Source organism: Pan troglodytes, chromosome 4 (assembly GCF_028858775.2).
Source record: "Pan troglodytes isolate AG18354 chromosome 4, NHGRI_mPanTro3-v2.0_pri, whole genome shotgun sequence".
NCBI classification, from domain to species: Eukaryota; Metazoa; Chordata; class Mammalia; order Primates; family Hominidae; genus Pan; species Pan troglodytes.
Genome location: NC_072402.2, coordinates 47,512,170 through 47,531,132, shown reverse-complemented (window position 1 = coordinate 47,531,132; position 18,963 = coordinate 47,512,170). Strand labels below are relative to the sequence as shown.

Here is an 18,963-nt window from a genome sequence, read left to right as displayed (position 1 = left end):
AGAGCAGCCTGGCCAACATGGTGAAACCCGTCTCTACTAAAAATACAAAAATTAGCTGGGCATGGTGGCACACACCTGTAGTCCCAGCTACTTGGGAGGCTGAGGCAGGAGAATTGCTCGAACCCAGGAGGCAGAGGTTGCAGTGAGCCTAGATGGCGCCATTGCACTACAGTCTGAGCGACAGAACAAGACTCCATCTCAAGAAATAAAAAATAAATGATTACAGACTCTGATTGTTCTACATTTGTTTCCCTTTCTTGTCAGCGTCTAAACTAACATACCTTAGACTTGTCCTTTGAAGGTTAGGAATTGGGAGTTCTGGAGCTGGGCTGCCAGGTTGGCACCCTAAGCCAGCACTGCATGCTGTGTGAACCTTGACCATCCAAATTGATGCACCTCTTTGTGCCTCAGTTACTTCCATAAAAATGAGATAATAATAGTATCTATTTATAGAATTGTTTTGAGGATTCTATGTTTAACTTTGTAATTGCTTAACATAGTGTTTAATAGATGTTAGCTGCTGTTGCTGTTTTATTTAAATACTACTAATTTTTGCCCCTTTCCTTGAGATCCCTTCCAACTAGATGCATTTTAGTTCACCTCCAAGTCCATAAATCTAAGGTGCTAGTCATATTGGATATTGACATCATTTGAATGAGACGAAGAAAGGACATAGTTTGTGCTAAGCTCCTTTTTATTCTGGAATTTCCCCTATAGGTAAACTGAGAAAGTTATTGGCAATGTCGTTATTCCAGAATCTAGAATTTATAAATTTGTATCTAAAGGTAGTAATTCAATGTTGTTTTGCTTCATATCTCTTAGGCATAATGTCTGCCCAGAAGGGATTATCACATTTGTAAGAACATGAATACATAAAATAAGAACCTAAGAAATAATTTTTTAATAATTTAATTTTAAATAAAATTAAGTTTTTTTAAATTGAAAATTTTAAATATATTTAGATGCACACAAAAATATGTGACTAAAAACTATGACTTTTATTATGCATGTTTACTTTTGAAAAATTGGAAAGTACAAGTAAAAGAAGAAAATATTAATTATCTGTGATCCTATCACTCAGATAAGACCTATCATAGATTTAGAGAAAATGATTTCATGTTTTTTAAATAAAACATGATTTTTTAAAAGTATAAAAAAGAAAATGAACAATAAAAGAATTTGATTGTCTCATCTACTTCTATAAATTGAAGGATGCCTTCCAATGTGAATTGATCAATTTAGACACCTTTGTCTCTTTTAACTAAATAGTCAGGGTAGTACTTAAAGCTGGTTTCAAGCATGTGAGCATGTGATATCCAATCCAAGACTGATTATACAATATGATTAATAATAAACAACAATCAACATTTAATGAGCACTTAATTTTTGTTAGTATGCTAAGAGCTTTACATGCATTATCACATACAGTACAAAAAACTCTAAGAAATAAGTAAGATTGTTTACCTTTTACAGGGGAAGAGCTTGAAGTTAAAAGGTCAGTCAGTCAGTAAGTGCAGATAGTAGTGGTAACCTAAGTCTTTTAATCTCCAAATCCCTCTTAACCACCATTATTACTTCCTCTCTGACAAATTTCAAATTCTTAATGTCTTTGGCAGAGTATTTCTCAGTAGATATGAAGGAATGGAACACAAGATATGCACCACAACTTAAGAATCATTCCCTAGTTGTAGTCGGTGCTGCTTTGATGCCCGCCAGAGCCTGGAAAGATGTGCCTCTCTCAGATACCTGATTCTAAGCAGAGTTGTTGACCCACCGAAGCCTTTCCAAGCTGTGGTGATTGCATCAGCCAATGAGTTCCTATGCCCAGCCTCTAAGGTTCCTATGTCTAGGTGTTTGCAAGAAATGGGGTTCTGGGGAGGAGTGTGTAGTGAACAATTTCAAAATACCAATTGCTGCCTTTTTTTAGATTTAAGATTTTCCCATGGGCATATTGGAGTATAGAGCAATTTTTTTAATATGGGAGAAACTATTTTTCTTTTGTTTCAGCTTAGTATTCTTATCCAATTGCAATATTTTTATTAAGCTTAACTTTTTTTTTTTTCAACTTAGAAATGGCTCAATTGGGAAACTACGATAGTGGGACAGCAGAAACACCAGAAACAGATGAATCAGTGAGTGTAAGTATATTTCTTGATGAAATATGATGTTGGTTTTTCTGTTAACATCTGGAGACTTTGGCTATGTTAGTTTATTTATTCAACAAATGTTTATTGTGCTTCTATGTGAATATATGAATAAGATCTATGAAGAAAAAAGACCATGTGCTACCATTACGTAAAGATATTTGCCATAGTCCGACCAGTCCCAAAAGATTTCCCAAGGAAATGGCACTTGAGCTAAATGTAACAGATTACTAGGGTAAGAAGGGGCAAAAGGAACATTCCAGACACAGGCTACATCAGAGGACTAAGCAAGGGAGACGGCAGAAACTAGAGCACTTGAGTAAAAACTGGATGCTTAGGTCCCTGTTGTTCATGTTTGTCAGGTTTTTTGTTTTTGTTTTTTAAGAGCAATGGGAAATGACTGAACTTTGGAGGAGGTGTATGGGTATATGAGGGTAGGAGGAGTGGACAGGGAGATAACCCAGTCAGAGATATGGCTTGAAAAATCACACTGACTGCAGTGCAGAAAGCAATGGGCTGGGAGGAGGAGGGAAGGGTGACCATGTGGAAGCCAGTTCAGAGGCTGCCCTGTGGCACAGGTGAGAGGCCCTGGATGCTGGTGCCATTCTCCTCAATTGTGAACACCAAAAGAGGAACCAGGATGCATCAGATTAGGGGTTAGGAAAGCAGGAGCAGTCTGTGTAGCCTGGGGGATAAGAACCCAGGCTCTGGAGTCAGGTTGCCTAGATTTGAAAACACTCTGCTTTCTACCAGCTGGGGGGTGGGGGAAATTTCTCTGTGCCTCGGTTTCCCTTTTTGTAAAAGATTAAATGAGATTTTTATGTAAAACGGTTGGGACGGTATCACATAGTAAGTGCTAAATAAATGATAGCTCTTTTATTTTATTATCAGACTCATAATTTTGAATGTATTGAGACTAAAGTTCCTTTGAAACATTAAAGAAGATCCATCAAACTGGCAACTGTATATAAGGTCTGATATCTTCTGGCACTCAGAGGGAGAGTTTCTGGTGGATGTGGAAGTGAGTTAGGAGTCATCCATGAACATAAATGAGATCACTCGTGTAGGGAAGAGTTAATGAGATTAGAGAGCCTTGGACAGAGCCTTGCAGCCCAAACCCATGAAAGAGCAGTAATAGTGAGTGAATTACCTTCTGAGGCAATGCAAAGTAGATAAGAAAATAAAAAATAAAAAAAGAATAAAATAATTAAAGGAGTAATAGTGAGTGACTAAACAAGTAAGTGATCCCAGTCTCGAAGTCTGTTTTCTGTGATGGAGCATTGGCAGGTGATGACTAAATAGATCCAGATCTTAGGGCCAGAGGCCAAAGGGGAGCAGAGGAAACAGATGGTTCAAGCTGAAGAGGTCAAGTAGCCTGGAGGCCAGTGGTGGGTGGGTTATCTGTGTAGACACTGAAGTCACCCTGGATGGTGAGAGAGCTCTTGGGCAAAGAGGAAGGTGGGTAGCCAAGTTTTTCAAAGATGAGTGGGATGACAGGGTCAGTGATGACAGCCCTGAGTTGTGGATGATGGTGTCCACACAGGGTTTCTTCCAAAACAATAGGAAGGGAATTCTGGACTCTTGTAGAGGGGAGCCAAGAGCTGGTAACTCCCTCTCCATGCTAAGATAAATGGAGCATGAGAGAATTTTTTTAAAGCATTTTTTTCTATTCCCATCCTTTGAGCTAAACTTTTTAAAGAGCTGTCTTTTTGAAACTTGTTTTATAAGCCATGTTAGATTTCTGGCATGGAAGTAAAGAAAGGCAGGCATTCTGTACTTGGGTGTTCCATGTGTTGCCTACTACTTTTCTGAGCAATGAAGATTGCCACAGGAATGAAAGAGACATGCTCTGTCAGGGATAGAGCCCCATGTAGAGCCACTCCGGCCCATTCTTTTTTGGCTGACAGAAACCAAAAGGAAAGCTTGGCATTTTGGAGTTAAATCCCAAAATGTTAAAAGACTAGGACAAGGCCAACCTGAGTAGTTTCCAAAAGGAAATTAATGTCAGGAATTGTCCTTGATTGCCTGGAAATGTGGATTCGCTTAAGTGACAGTGTCACAAGGAGTTTGTCAGCATTGCTGTGGATGATGGCTCTGTAAAGCTATCCCTCAGGTTCCTGTGGCTGGAATACTGTACTTCAACATATTACATAACAACATGTCATTCACATATTATCTATTTTGCTGATAAAATAATTTTCTTAATTCTAAACTAGTTTTTAACTGACATATTTTGTTTCCAAGAGCTCTAATGCCTCCCTGAAACTTCGAAGGAAACCTCGGGAAAGTGATTTTGAAACGATTAAATTGATTAGCAATGGAGCCTATGGGTGAGTAATTCAAGAAAAGCTCTCTATTGTATTTCTACACACTCAAGTGATATATTTATTCTTAACATTTGTCTAAGGCCAAATAGAGGCTGTATAGGGACTTGACTTTTCAGATCACTGCTCCTTTCCTGAGGCTTGTACTGTGCAGCCAAAATCACTTCTTACTGGACACCTCATCAGAAAACATGCCAAGTGACCAAGGAATTACTTTAGAGGGTTGGAGAGAAAGACTTTCAAGGAAAAATTTTATTTACCCTTGTTTCTGCCTCCTTCATTTTTACCCTTTTGGGTTAAAAGAAATACCTGACTCTTGATTGAAATATATATGTATATATTAAATACTATCTTATATATAATCATATATTTATAATTTTCTATATAGTATTACTACATGACAGCCTGTATTTCATGTGTGACCAGCAGACAACCTTAAGATAAATGTCTTGAAATAAGTCTGGTTGAAGATTTAGAGCAGGAGTGTCCAATCGTTTGTCTTCCCTGGGCCACACTGGAAGAAGAACTGTCTCGGGCCACACATAAAATACATTAACACGAACAACAGCTGATGACCTGAAAAAAAAAAAATCACAAAAAACTCATAATATTTTCAGCAAGTTTACAAATTTGTGTTGGTCTGCATTCAAAGCCATCCTGGGTTGCATGTAGCCCACAGGCTGCGGGTTGGATAAGTGTGATTTAGAGCAATATATTTGTTTTGGTCTTTATTACACCAGGATTTTGTTTTTGTGTTTTGTTTTTTTAAAAATTTAATTTTTTTTTTTTTGAGACTAGGTCTTGTTCTGTCCCTCAGGCTGGAGTGCAGTGGTGCAATCATAGCTCACTCACTGCAGCCTTTAACTCCTACACCAGGATTTTCAAAATTGAACTGTATCCTAAATAATCTAATGATATTAATGGTGTTCCTTCCTTGATCCCTTTTCATAGACACATAATTTTCTCCTTGTGGCAGTAAACAGTGACAAGATTCTTCTGAGTTACTAATAGTTTAGAAGGGTAATTAATGCACAAACTATGACCTGATCCATTTTCGACAGCCCAAGAATTCTAGTTTAATTAAATATTAATCCCAATTCTATTTGTATATGAAGAGCAATAAACAATCTCATTGACATTTATTGCCATTTATCACACATGAGCAGATGAAACAAAAGAAGTTTTTGTTGTGCCACAAGGGATGTTTCTGTTGCCATTTTTTCACCTTGAATATTTTCCACACCATTAACTTAAGAACTTAAATATTTGTGAGTCCCTTCTATGCTTCACTGATTTGTTTTCAGGATATGTCAAATGCCATATTTCCTATTGTGGCTTATAAATGCTTTCTGATGTTGTATTTTTGCAATATTTTATTTTTCAAGGACCTCATTGAAACTTTTCTACCTAGGAAGATGGTTCTAGCATGCAATTGTTTGTGGTTTCTACTTGCTTATCGTTTGTTTTTTAGTTCTTTACACTTTTGGAAATGACCTGAAGATTTCTTTCTTCATTAGGGAGAAGATTAAACTTTGATTTAATGGGTGTATGGGTTTGAGCACTGCTAGTTTTTATTAGCAGTGGAATTCTGGAATAAGATTATCTGTGAAGCACGACTTTTAAAAATTCGGGCATATATCTTAGCAGTATTTGGAGTTCTAACTGGTTGAGTAAACTCATTTGTAGTGCAATTAAACCACTGTATAGTAGATGAGGTATATCACACTTTGGGGAATAGTTGGGAATATACAAGAAGTTAAACAAGCTGTGAATCAGTAAACACCCAGGATGCAGGCCAAGTCATTAATGGACTCACAAGCTGCCTGTGGGAGTCTCTGCTGATCAGCCAAAACTCTTTTTTTCTTTTTCTCTTCTCAGATTTAATCTCTCATTATATTTCTGATAGATTTTCTCAACGTTTTAATAATCTTTAATTTGAAATTTGAATAGAACCACCCCCATTGGTTCACCCAGTCAGTGAGGCTGACTGCTGGCTTATGGGAACTGGCTGAACAAATGTATCCCGCCACGGGTGGCTGAACTGGCCCTTCTAGAAGCTTTCTTAGGTATCCATGTACAGGGTCTACCACTCACATCAGTGGCTCAGAGAGACACCAATTCCATGACTCCTCAAAAACTGGTGGAGCTGGGAACTAACCCTGTCATTAGGAAGGGCTTCTATCTGTAGTGCTAAAACACACATGGCTTTCTCAGCATCATACTTGGTGAAAATTCATGTTATAGAGCCAATTTGGTAAACCTCTGATTCCTTCTCTGTTTAACACACTTCTGATCCCTGACTGGAAGTTAAACGTGTCTTTTTGCCAACTTAGTGCTTTATAGAAAGCTGGTGCTATGTGCCTGGCACTGTGCTGGTTTCTTTATATATATTCTCTTCTCACAAGAGCCCTTGTATGGTAGTTGATATTATTTCCACTCACATGTAGGGAAGGAGAGGCCCAGAGACAGAGTCACGGATACCCTGATTCTAAGTGGAGCTCTCTTCTCTCTATAAGGTATCCATTTGTTAAAATGTTTAGCCACCCTAATTGGAGTTGTAGAGGTCCTACCTCTTCCAGTGAACACTTCCACCAGGATCTTTAAGTCATAACTTCAAATGTTTTCAAAGTAAAAGAATAAAATTGACTTAAAATTTTTAAAAGTAAAAAACTAATTTTGAAAGGCGCACCATTTCTCCCCCACTTTGCCTTTCCTTCTAATCTTGATGCACATGATTCTCTTTTACCTGTGAAGGGGCCCAGGACATGTCCCAAAGAGGCACATGTGTGCAAGTGGCATACGCCCTGTCTCCCACATGCTATCCCTGTAGTCTTTCTCTCAACTTTCCTCTGGCACACACACCCTCCTTCCCACATGGAGATTTGCTAGCACGGAGTCACGTATTGGGCTCTCAGAATCATGCATAATTTTATACACGCTAGACATTCATGCTTGCTATAGGGCTGATTCATTCTGCTCTAGATCCTGTCAGCTTCTAGTTCCACTTCTCCCCACCCTCCCACACCTCAGTTCTGCATGGTTGGGGAGAAGCTTGGCTCAGAGAGAATTAGGGTCTTTGGTTACGTCTTCCCTGCCCCTCCATCTTCTACCCTTGGGTTTTAAACTGTTTCACAGGGAGGTCAGTGTAGGAAGAGAGGCAGAAGCAGCCTCTTCAAAGAAAGCACAACCTCTGGGACCAAAAAGCAGAGAAGAAATGTGGAGCCATATCAGTTCAGTACAACTTCTAACACTGGGAGGTTTACAGTCCACTTAACAGTGTTACATGTCTGGCTGTTGGTGGCTGTCAGAGCTCTCCTTGTTTCTCTCTGTCTCTCTCTCTCTCTGTGCTAACTTTAAGCACATTTGGAACATCAACTTAGAAAAGGTGTATGTGAGAGACAACAATTATTACTAAATAAACAAATTTCAACATGACGAGTAATATGCCCAAAGCAATACAGAAATGTAAAAACCCAAGAACAGAAAACAACAACAACAAAAATCCACCCACAACTACTTCTAATTAGGAAGCCTGTTTGACCTTTGTGACTTGATCAAGATATGCATGTCAAGCTACTTATAGGATTCTTTTAAATTGGTTTAGGTCGGTTTTCCCAAGGATTAACTGATTATTGTAAGTACATCATAGCAAGGGAAAGCAGAAAGTCAAACAAAGTTTTATGAACTGAAAATCTGAGAATAAAGACTAAAGCCGTTTTTTATATAGTGCCACAGAGAGACCCAGTGAGGATGCTGGTCATATTGGGCCGGAGGCATCTTTGTCTTTTATTCTTTCATAAAATCATGGGTAAATCCATTCTTCTTCCTTTACTTCCTATTCTCAAACATATTGCAGAGCAGTTATTTATGTAAGAAATGGTGATTCTTGATTGAAAATCAGAATGGCCACCTTGTGATCATCTGTGAAATTCATAATATACGTCCAAGGCTCCTCAGCACTAAACTTACTCAAAAACAACTATTGAAGGAGGAGATGGTAAGCGGTATGCCAATTTACTCTCTATAATAGGCAAGCTATAAAAGAAAGATACTGGTTTCTCCCTGTCAGTATTTTAAATTCTAACTTTCATTTTAAAATATATATTTCCTGTTTGAAAACCCCCTTTTTTGGTTCTTTTTTTGTTGTTGTTATTATACTTCAAGTTCTGGGGTACATGTGCAGAACATGCAGGTTTGTTACATAGGTATACACATGCCACGGTGGTTTGCTGCACCCATCAACCCGTCATCTACATTAGGTATTTCTCCTAATGCTATCCCTCCCCTAGCCCCCAACTCCCCGACAGGCCCCAGTGTGTGATGTTCCCTTCCCTGTGTCCATGTGTTCTTATTGTTCAGCTTCTACTTATGAGTGAGAACATGTGGTATTTGGTTTTCTGTTCCTGTGTTAGTTTGCTGAGAATGATGGTTTCCAGCTTCATCCATGTCCCTGTAAAGGACGTGAACTCATTCCTTTATATGGCTACATAGTATTCCATGGTGTATACATGCCACATTTTCCTTATCCAGTCTATCATTGATGGGCATTTGGGTTGGTTCCAAGTCTTTGCTATTGTGAACAGTGCCACAATAAATATACGTGTGCATGTGTCTTAATAGTAGAATGATTTATATTTCTTTGAGTATATACCCAGTAAGGGGATTGCTGGGTCAAATGGTGTTTCTAGTTCTAGATCCTTGAGGAATCGCCACACTGTCTTTCACAATGGTTGAACTAATTTACACTCCCACCAACAGTGTAAAAACATTCCTGTTTTTCCACATCCTCTCCAGCATCTGTTGTTTCCTGACTTTTTAAGGATCACCATTCTAACTGGCGTGAGATGGTATCTCATTGTGCTTTTGATTTGCATGTCTCTAATGACCAGTGATGATGAGCTTTTTTTCATATGTTTGTTGGCTGCATAAATGTCTTCTTTTGAGAAGTGTCTGTTCATATCCTTCTCCCACTTTTTGACGGAGTTGTTTGTTTTTTTCTTGTAAATTTGTGTAAGTTCTCTGTAGAGTCTGGATATTAGCCCTTTATCAGATAGATAGGTTGCAAAAATTTTCTCCCATTCTGTAGGTTGCGTGTTCACTCTGATGATAGTTTCTTTTGCTGTGCAGAAGCTCTTTAGTTTAATTAGATCCCATTTGTCTATTTTGGCTTTTGTTGCCATTGCTTTTGGTGTTTTAGACATGAAGTCCTTGCCCATGCCTATGTCCTGAATGGTAATGCCTAGGTTTTCTTCTAGGGTTTTTATGGTTTTAGGTCTAACGTTTAAGTCTTTAATCCATCTTGAATTAATTTTTGTATAAGGTTTAAGAAAGGGATCCAGTTTCAACTTTCTGCATATGGCTAGCCAGTTTTCCCAATACCATTTTAAATAGGGAATCCTTTCCCCATTGCTTGTTTTTGTCAAGTTTGTCAAAGATCAGATGGTTGTAGATGTATGGCATTATTTCTGAGCCCTCCGTTCTGTTCTATTGGTCTGTATATCTGTTTTGGTACCAGTACCATGCTGTTTTTCTTATGGTAGCCTTGTAGTATAGTTTGAAGTCAGGTAGCGTGATGCCTCCAGCCTTGTTCTTTTGGCTTAGGATTGTCTTGGCTATGCAGGCTCTTTTTTGGGTCCCTATGAAATTTAAAGAAGTTTTTTCCAATTCTATGAAAAAAGTCAATGGCAGCTTGATGGGGATAACACTGAATCTATAAATTGCTTTGGGCAGTATGGCCATTTTCACGATATTGATTTTTCTATCCATGAGCATGGAATGTTTTTCCATTTGTTTGTGTCCTCTCTTACTTCCTTGAGCAGTGGTTTGTAGTTCTCCTTGAAGAGTTCCTTTACATCCCTTGTAAGTTGTATTCCTAGGTATTTTATTCTCTTTGTAGCAGTTGTGAATGGGAGTTCACTCATGATTTGGCTCTCTGTTTGTCTATTACTGGTGTATAGGATTTTTGCACATTGGTTTTATGTCCTGAGACTTTGCTGAAGTTGCTTATCAGCTTAAGGAGATTTTGGGCTGAGACGATGGGATTTTCTAAATATACAGTCATGTCATCTGCAAACAGAGGCAATTTGACTTCCTCTTTTCCTAATTGAATACAATTTATTTCTTTCTCTTACCTGATTGCCCTGGCCAGAACTTCCAAAGCTATGTTGAATAGGAGTGGTGAGAGTGGACATCCTTGTGTGGTGCTGGTTTTCGAAGGGAGTGCTGCCAGTTTTTGCCCATTCAGTATGTTATTGGCTGTGGGTTTGTCATAAATAGCTCTTATTATTTTGAGATACGGTCCATCAATACCTAGTTTATTGAGAGTTTTTAGCATGAAGGGCTGCTGAATTTTGTTGAAGGCCTTTTCTGCATCTATTGAGATAATCATGTGGTTTTTGTGGTTGGTTCTGTTTTGGTGATGGATTACGTTTATTGATTTGCATATGTTGAACTAGCCTTGCATCCCGGGAATGAAGCTGACTTGATCGCGGTGGATAAAATGACAACATTTGTATATCAATGCTTATCTTCTATTTGAGGGATGGCCAAGTTATTTTCTGTGCTCCTTTATATGTCTGTCCTGCTACCATCATCTGATTAGGAGCAACTCAAGTTGTCTGTGGTTCTTGATAGTATCTCATCAGTAGCTGAAAAAAAGAAAAACATACTAAAAGCCTTTAATCTGATACAAAAAGAACTAGTAGTTGGTTGTTTAATTTAAAAGTTGGTCAAAGTAGGAAATAATTTAAAAAGATATGTATTTTAAACATTTCAATGTAACCTAAATATACATAAATTTCCTAGTCTTTTGTTGGAAGTCCTTTTCAAGAAAGCCAGTGTAAACCAGACTTACAATATATTGTTTCTGTTTTCCAATTTTAGCTTCTTTAATGGTGAAACAAGAACTTGAAGCAATATGAATGTAGGAATCTAGATTTTTGTTATTTTTTTCAACTTTTGCAAATCTTGTCACCCACATTAAATCAACAGGAATTTAATTTAGTAACTGACATTTATTAAGACTTTCTAAAACATTCGTTTAGTTTTCTGATAAGCAATAATGCTTTCCCTTTTTATACTCATGTTCCTGTTTAAATATTTGTTTAAATTAGTTAATCTTAATATCAAATCTAGCCAGCAAAACAGGTGTGGGAATCACTCAAAATGGTGGGAGCCCAAGGCTTTGGTCATCCTGAAGAGTACCACCAGTCGGCGTGGAAAGTGCTGGGCACCCAGCTGGCTGGCTTACAGTGGGAATAACAGCACTAGATCATTCGGTGCATTGATTATAAGAGGTATGGTGAAGAGAGTTTTTTACTGTACAGTGAAGGAAGAACTAGAAAACCAAAGAAATGAGAAGAAAAATATGAGCAAAGCAAAAATAATAATAATGTTTAGACCGAGACAAAAATATAGATGTGTGATTTGCCGAATAAAGGAAAAAGATGGGCATGATGAAAAGACAGAGATAAAAATACACATTCATGAAAGAAAAAGTGATTCCAAGCTGAACACTTAAGGTAAAAATGTTAACATTGATTAAACTGGGATTGAATATAGTTGAAATTTATTTCAGTGAATCACCCTGATATGTTGATTGAGCAGGAGCATAGGGTGTTCTGGGCCCCCTTGCAGTCATTGTTCAGGGATGGCTAAGTAACTAGTGGAAAATCCATTTCAGATCACATACCCCCTGTTTTATAAGGTGGGCACTGGACATACTTTACTGTGATTGATGGCTGTTCAGGTAAATGATTTCTTGTTTGATCATTGGAGATTTCAAACCTGTTCCCCCATGATATTGACAGGTGAGGAAGACTTGTGAGAAAGGAGCCCACCCAAGACATGTTCCTTGTTGCTCATCATTTCCAGATGAGCTGTTAAGACTCCTTCTGATTCTCTTCTTTACTTTATCCCAAGCCTCATTGGGTCCCTTGTCTTTACCTAGACATAATTGGCTCTATAAAGTATTTGGGTGAGGCTTTAGGCAGAGATTGAGTGTAGCCTGGTCTGGTTGTAAAGTTCCCTGACACCTTGACCGTGGGTCTGAGAGAACAGAAATACAGCTCCATCGTTGGCCCACTCTTATGCTGGGACATGCATTTCCTGTTGAAACGGCCATGGGGTAGCACATGCTGAGGACTGCAGTGAGGAAATATGCTACCCTTTGTTGCAGGACAGCCCCATATAATGTGTTAAACACATACTTCTCATTTATCTGGAAATTTCTTTGGAAGTAAATGTCTCTGAATTGGAAGCCAGATACTCTAAGAAGCTATGAGGTTTTTTGTGGATCCCAATGGTATCATTTAGAAAATTATTGCTTTAGGGTCCAGGCATGGTGGCTCACGCCTGTAATCCTAGCACTTTGGGAGGCCAAGGAGGGCAGATCACTTGAGGTCAGGAGTTCCAGACCAGCCTGGCCAACATGGTGAAACTCTGTCTCTACCAAAAAACATGCAAAAAAGTAGCTGGGCATGGTGGCGTGCACCTGTAATCCCATCTACCCAGCAGGCTGAGGCACAAGAATCATATGAAACCAGGAGTCAGAGGTTGCAGTGAGCTGAGATCATGCCACTGCACTCTAGCCTGGGCGACAGAGCAAGACTCCATCTCAAAAAAAAAAAAAAAAAAAAAAAAAAGAAAATTATTGCTTTAGTTGGTTGAGAAAAAGTGTCTAATATCTAATATCTAACACTAGAAAGGATCTAGCTTGTTATATGTGTGTAACTTTGTTAATTCTTTCCTGTTCTGACATATATCGAATTTTGATGTGTTTGTGGAAAAACTGAAAATGTCAGCTAGCTCTTAGGAAATAGGTCACTTTGGGCACTGCTCATTTCCTTCCTTCAGCAGTGAAGATGAATCTGATGCCTGAATATGACCCTTGACCTTTAACTGAAATAATTTGAAAAAAAATCAATCTAGCCAAAGGAGTTTAGCCTGGGATGGGATGTTTGTAGCTGCCAGCATGTGTGAGCTACATTCCACCTGCTGTGAGAACTTTTAAAAAGTTGATGATTTATATGGTTTACTGTATCCCCAAAACATCCTTACTTTCTCTCCTCCTGTCAACCCCAATGCTTCTGCTCCTTTTCAGGGCAGTCTACTTTGTTCGGCATAAAGAATCCCGGCAGAGGTTTGCCATGAAGAAGATTAATAAACAGAACCTCATCCTTCGAAACCAGATCCAGCAGGCCTTTGTGGAGCGGGATATCCTGACTTTTGCAGAGAACCCCTTTGTTGTCAGCATGTATTGCTCCTTTGAAACAAGGCGCCACTTGTGCATGGTCATGGAATATGTGGAAGGTATCTGACACGGAAAACATGACACCTGTACCCAGGAATCCCTTGCTCATTTGTGTTGTTGAAGCTGTCTGTATTTGTGCCACATAATGGCTGTATCCACCTAGGAACTGAAGCCAGGCAATGAAATGGCTGTATTCCCAGTCATTATCTTCTGATAATTGCTTGTAAAGTGCCTGCTCTACTGTAACAAAGAGAAAATTAGCGCTATCTGGAAAAAGGTTATCTTTTTTAATAGTTTTTAATCCTAACTACCTCCTCTCAATTGGTCATTAAAGTTGGAATATAGGTGATGGGATTTTTTTCTGCTTATTTTTATTACATATCATAAAAGTACTCATCACAATTAGTCTTCTTACAGAAAGAAATATATATTCTTTTCAGTCTATAGTATGAAATAAAATGGAAAAGGAGATACTTCAAGAAAATGCAGCCAGTCTTCCTGATTTTTAGCTTTTTTTTCTTTCTTTAAGAGGTTTATGGACTACCTTTTCAATGCTCCAAGTAATCTTATTTCCATCAATTTTATATTAAATTTCTGAGTTCAAGTGACCATGACTTGTTGACATAAAGTTAATAAGATGAATAGATCAGTAACAATTTCAAAGCATCTAATTTAAGCTGTTGTCATTGAACAGAATCCCAAAACTATAAAACTCAAAGAAACATTAGATATCCTTTTAGTTTAACCTTTCCATTTCATAGATGAGCGAAATAAAGTCCAAGAAAGGAAGACTTACTAGATAGAGTGGTAGATAAAAGACAAAAACGTAGCTTGCCTTATTTTCACCCAGTGTCCTTTCTACCACACCAATATTTTGCTTTTTTAACCTTTGTTGTGGTTATCTTAACAAAAACAATTACTAACATTTATCACACATTTAATATGTGATATGTGTTGGGCAGTATCCTAAGTTCTTTATATAGATTATCTCATTTAATTCTCGTAAGAATTCTAACAAAGATGGTATTATTACCATCCTCGTATTACAGGTGAAGGAACCAAGAGTAGTTTGCCTAGGATGTCTCAGCTGGTAAGAGGCAGAGCTAGGATTTGGACTCAGGTAGCCTGATTCTAGAATCCATGTTTTATGCTGGTGTATTTTAAATTGTTACCATGATCCTAAAATTATGCTAGCAGTTCTTTAAAGTACAGTTTCACTTCAGAGCCAAACCTCCTCTCTTATGAATACTACTTCTTAAATAAAAATCTGTATTTTCTCCATACTGTGTCTTAGTTAGAAACATGATAGGTTAACACATAGACTCCAGTTGTGACTATGATATGCTGTGTCTATAGGTAGAGATGATTTCACCTTGAAATTCTGCAGTCTAAACTGATTTTCTACATTAAGCCTTCATCCTATAGCTACTAACTCTTTTTCCTGTGTTACAGGGGGAGACTGTGCTACTTTAATGAAAAACATGGGTCCTCTCCCTGTTGATATGGCCAGAATGTACTTTGCTGAGACGGTCTTGGCCTTGGAATATTTACATAATTATGGAATTGTACACAGGGATTTGAAACCAGACAAGTATGTACACAAATGAAATATATGTCTTCTTTTGCCCAATACAGAGTTCTCGTATGTTTATAAAGATGTTTTCTTTTAATCAATGTACATTTTTAAATTATTCCATAATGTCCAAAATGAGTTGTTTTAACAGTATATATGGTAATTTGTATGTAAATCTTTAAAAGATATGCTTATTGGAAGTTCAGGAAACTCATGGAAAAAAGGATACAATGCATATATATATATATATTTTATTATACTTTAAGTTCTGGGATACATGTGCAGAACGTGCAGGTTTGTTACATAGGTATACACATGCCATGGTGGTGTATGCTGCACCCATCAATCCGTCATCTACATTAGGTATTTATCCTAATGTTATCCCTTCCCTAGTTCCCCACCCCCAATGATGCTTATATTAATAACTTATCAGCAACAAGAGAAAAAGATAATGATAAAGCCAGAGTTAATTTTTTTAAGTTTTTTCAAATGGTGTAAATGTGACAATAGCTTCATAGAATGCTGCTAGTTGTTTTCTGGGTAGTTTCTTTATTTGGTGTCATACTTAGATTACCTTTTCCTACTCCAAGATGAAGTGCTTGATGTTACATTCTATGTTACTCACAGTTTAATTTTTTAGTAATTTTTAATTTATGTGGAATTGATTTTGGTGTCTGATTTGAGATACAGATAGACTTTTTTCCCCAGATGACTAGCTATTCATCTTGACATCATTTATTAAATATTTCATGCTTTCTCCACTAATTTGAGAAGCCTCTAAAAACATTACATATTAATATATAAAGACTTTAAGTATGCTGAAAAGTTTATGATAAAATTGACTCATGCTCATTCTACAAAATTTGAAAAATTCAGGGGAAAAAAGAGAGAAAAAAATTCATCTGCAGTATTACCAAAGACAACTATTAAAATTTTGGGATATTTCCATCCAGTAGCTTTTTAAAAAATACCTCTATTCTTTTAATTTTTAAATTACTATAATACCGTATATACTATTTAAAGTTTTTATTTTCCCACTTAAAATGAAAAGTTTTAAATATATTTAATTGCAGATTCTTTGCATGGGTAAGAAATACAGGTTTTGTGCTTAATGAGTAGAAATTTAAATTAGAGATGGAAGTTGAAATCTGAAACAATACAATATTTTTCTGTTTTTCTTTATTTTATGCCTCATTTGAATCACAAATGGGTTGCTTAGTTCCTGGTGTATGCCCTTTTTTTTTTTTTATTTTCTTATTGTGAAAATGGAAAGGGATCAGAGTTTCATACTTGAATTTTTCTAAGAGTTTCAAAGTGTTATAAATGATACTGTATGTGGCTGCTCCAACAAAGATTAGCTACACCTTGTGTCTAGCCCTTCCTTGTGAATTACACTCAGCTGCTAGATGGAAGTATTTGACATCTTTATGTGACTCCATCTCTTTCCAGGCTGGGTTTTGTAATAAGCTTGATGCCCATATATTAAATAGTCTTAGAAACTGAGGGGGGAAGGGAGGAAATGAAAATAGATAACCAGCTTATAAAGTGATTATTGTGTTACATGTCCTTCTGCCTCATAGCTTGTTGGTTACCTCCATGGGGCACATAAAGCTGACAGATTTTGGATTATCTAAGGTGGGACTAATGAGCATGACTACCAACCTTTACGAGGGTCATATTGAGAAGGATGCTCGAGAGTTCCTGGATAAACAGGTAAGCTTGGGTGCCATTTAGTTTATTGAGAAATACGAAGTATGGTATTGCCAGTGAAGTTCAGAATCAACTTGTGTGGGCCATCTTCACATTAGTGCTGGTGGTTTAGATGTCTGTATAAACCTTACATTTAATAAAGTGCAAATTGCTCCCATTTTTCTCCCTGGGCCTCTTTGAATTGTCTGCTCCCTCTACATTCCTCCCCCAACATTATGGTCTATTAGCAAGAAGAATGATCTAATTGCACACAAGTGAGAGTGTGAGAGAGACAAATGGAATACTGTTTTTGTAAGGAATTCAGGAGTCTCAGTAGAGTACTTGTGAAACTCATGATGCATTGTACCATCACGGGTGCTAAATCCAAGCCACGGCCCATTTCCCTTTAAGCATGCCTCATTACCATGTCCCCACAATCTGTTCATTGTAAAGTTGCTTAAGGTAAACACATCTCAACTGTCATTGCTTTTATGAAATGACCTGTGTGTGAATATATTTTGGTCATATAGATACTAAAACTCTCTCTGACAATGACAAACTTAAAAATGCATTATTATTTTAAATTTAAGGATTATAAGTGGTTTTAATATTGTATAATAGGTAAAACTACCAAACAGGGTCAGATTCTCAATTTGAAAGTAAACATTACATATAATTTAACATTAGAGCAGAAATGTAAACTTCCCATCTTTGGTAATAATTCTTTTCCTTGGTATTTTAAATATCTTTTTATAACTGGTGCTCTTAAGTTCTTTGTCCATGTGGTTCCATGTGGTTGAGCAGGTGTATTCTGGGCAAAATAATTGGTGACTAGCCATCTTGCTCATTTTAATTCATGTCTAATATTCCAATTATTCTAATATTGCAATTATCTTTTAGGTCTGTGGCACACCTGAATACATTGCACCAGAAGTGATTCTGAGGCAGGGTTATGGAAAGCCGGTGGACTGGTGGGCCATGGGGATTATCCTCTATGAATTTCTGGTTGGATGCGTGCCATTCTTTGGGGATACTCCAGAAGAGCTATTTGGACAAGTCATCAGTGGTAAATATCATCAGGAGTTATCTTTAGGTCACTGTTGGGAAGCAGCTATTTAATGTAAATCTGTTGAGTGTCACAGTTTTTACTACTAAAATGTTAACCTTTATCAAACAGTTGAGCCAACAAAAGAACTCACTCATCAAAGCATATAACTGACATTCTTAATCTCAAGAGAGCAATTTTTGTTGAAAATTGATCTGAAGAAATGTTGTTAACATAGAATTTGGAAAGGTACTAGCAACAAAACCATTTTTTATAGTGTGCTTTTTCTGCAAAGGAAATTGGTGTGGGATTTACAGGCAATTTAATTGCTGTCCAGTCTTCCTTTCCATGATAGGAAAGTTACACCAGGGAAGAAAAGGTTAATGTGGGTAACATTTACATAAATAGGGAAAATGGCTAATGGCATAATGAAGAAATTAACAAAAATGTAATAAACCCTAAAACAAATGTCTACCAAATAATAAATAATGAGAATGGGAAAGAAGCAAGTTGAATGCACAGATTGTTAATGATTTCATTGGTAGTTGTTATGGCGTAATGTTATTTCTGTAACAGCTGTTCATCTTTCATTTAAAATTCAATAACTTTTAGATCTTAACCTGCAAGCTGACCCTAACTATTGTATGTGGCCTGTGGCAAAACTAAATGATAATTAAATAGGGTGTATCACTACCCTACCTGCCGATTTTATAAATTTCCCTGGAACATACATCAGAAAGGCCTCTCATCTTGAAAGTTTGTCAGGCATCACTGACATCTTTATCAGCCATGTACGGTCTATTTGGACTGTGTTTACAAGGTCCAGCAGTGGAAGCAGGGGAAAAATTCATTTTGCATATGAGGGGCCCCTTTATCACAGCATTCTTTTCTATCTTTGATTTTGCAAGCCTGGCATATTTGTAAACCTTAACAAAGCA

The 18,963-nt window shown here is 37.3% G+C and overlaps 1 protein-coding gene across 36 annotated transcripts in view; it reads left to right on the top strand.

Moving 5' to 3' along the window:
- Positions 1-18,963, top strand: part of MAST4 (microtubule associated serine/threonine kinase family member 4) — a 575,831-nt gene that overhangs the window by 522,915 nt on the left and 33,953 nt on the right. For all 36 annotated transcript variants that reach the window (XM_054684309.2, XM_016953225.4, XM_054684303.2 and 33 more), the window contains 6 exons: positions 2,071-2,138; positions 4,389-4,474; positions 13,569-13,777; positions 15,171-15,309; positions 16,872-17,004; positions 17,881-18,046. In XM_054684309.2, the coding sequence (XP_054540284.2) occupies positions 2,071-2,138; positions 4,389-4,474; positions 13,569-13,777; positions 15,171-15,309; positions 16,872-17,004; positions 17,881-18,046 (801 nt within the window). The remainder of the gene's footprint in view (positions 1-2,070; positions 2,139-4,388; positions 4,475-13,568; positions 13,778-15,170; positions 15,310-16,871; positions 17,005-17,880; positions 18,047-18,963) is intronic.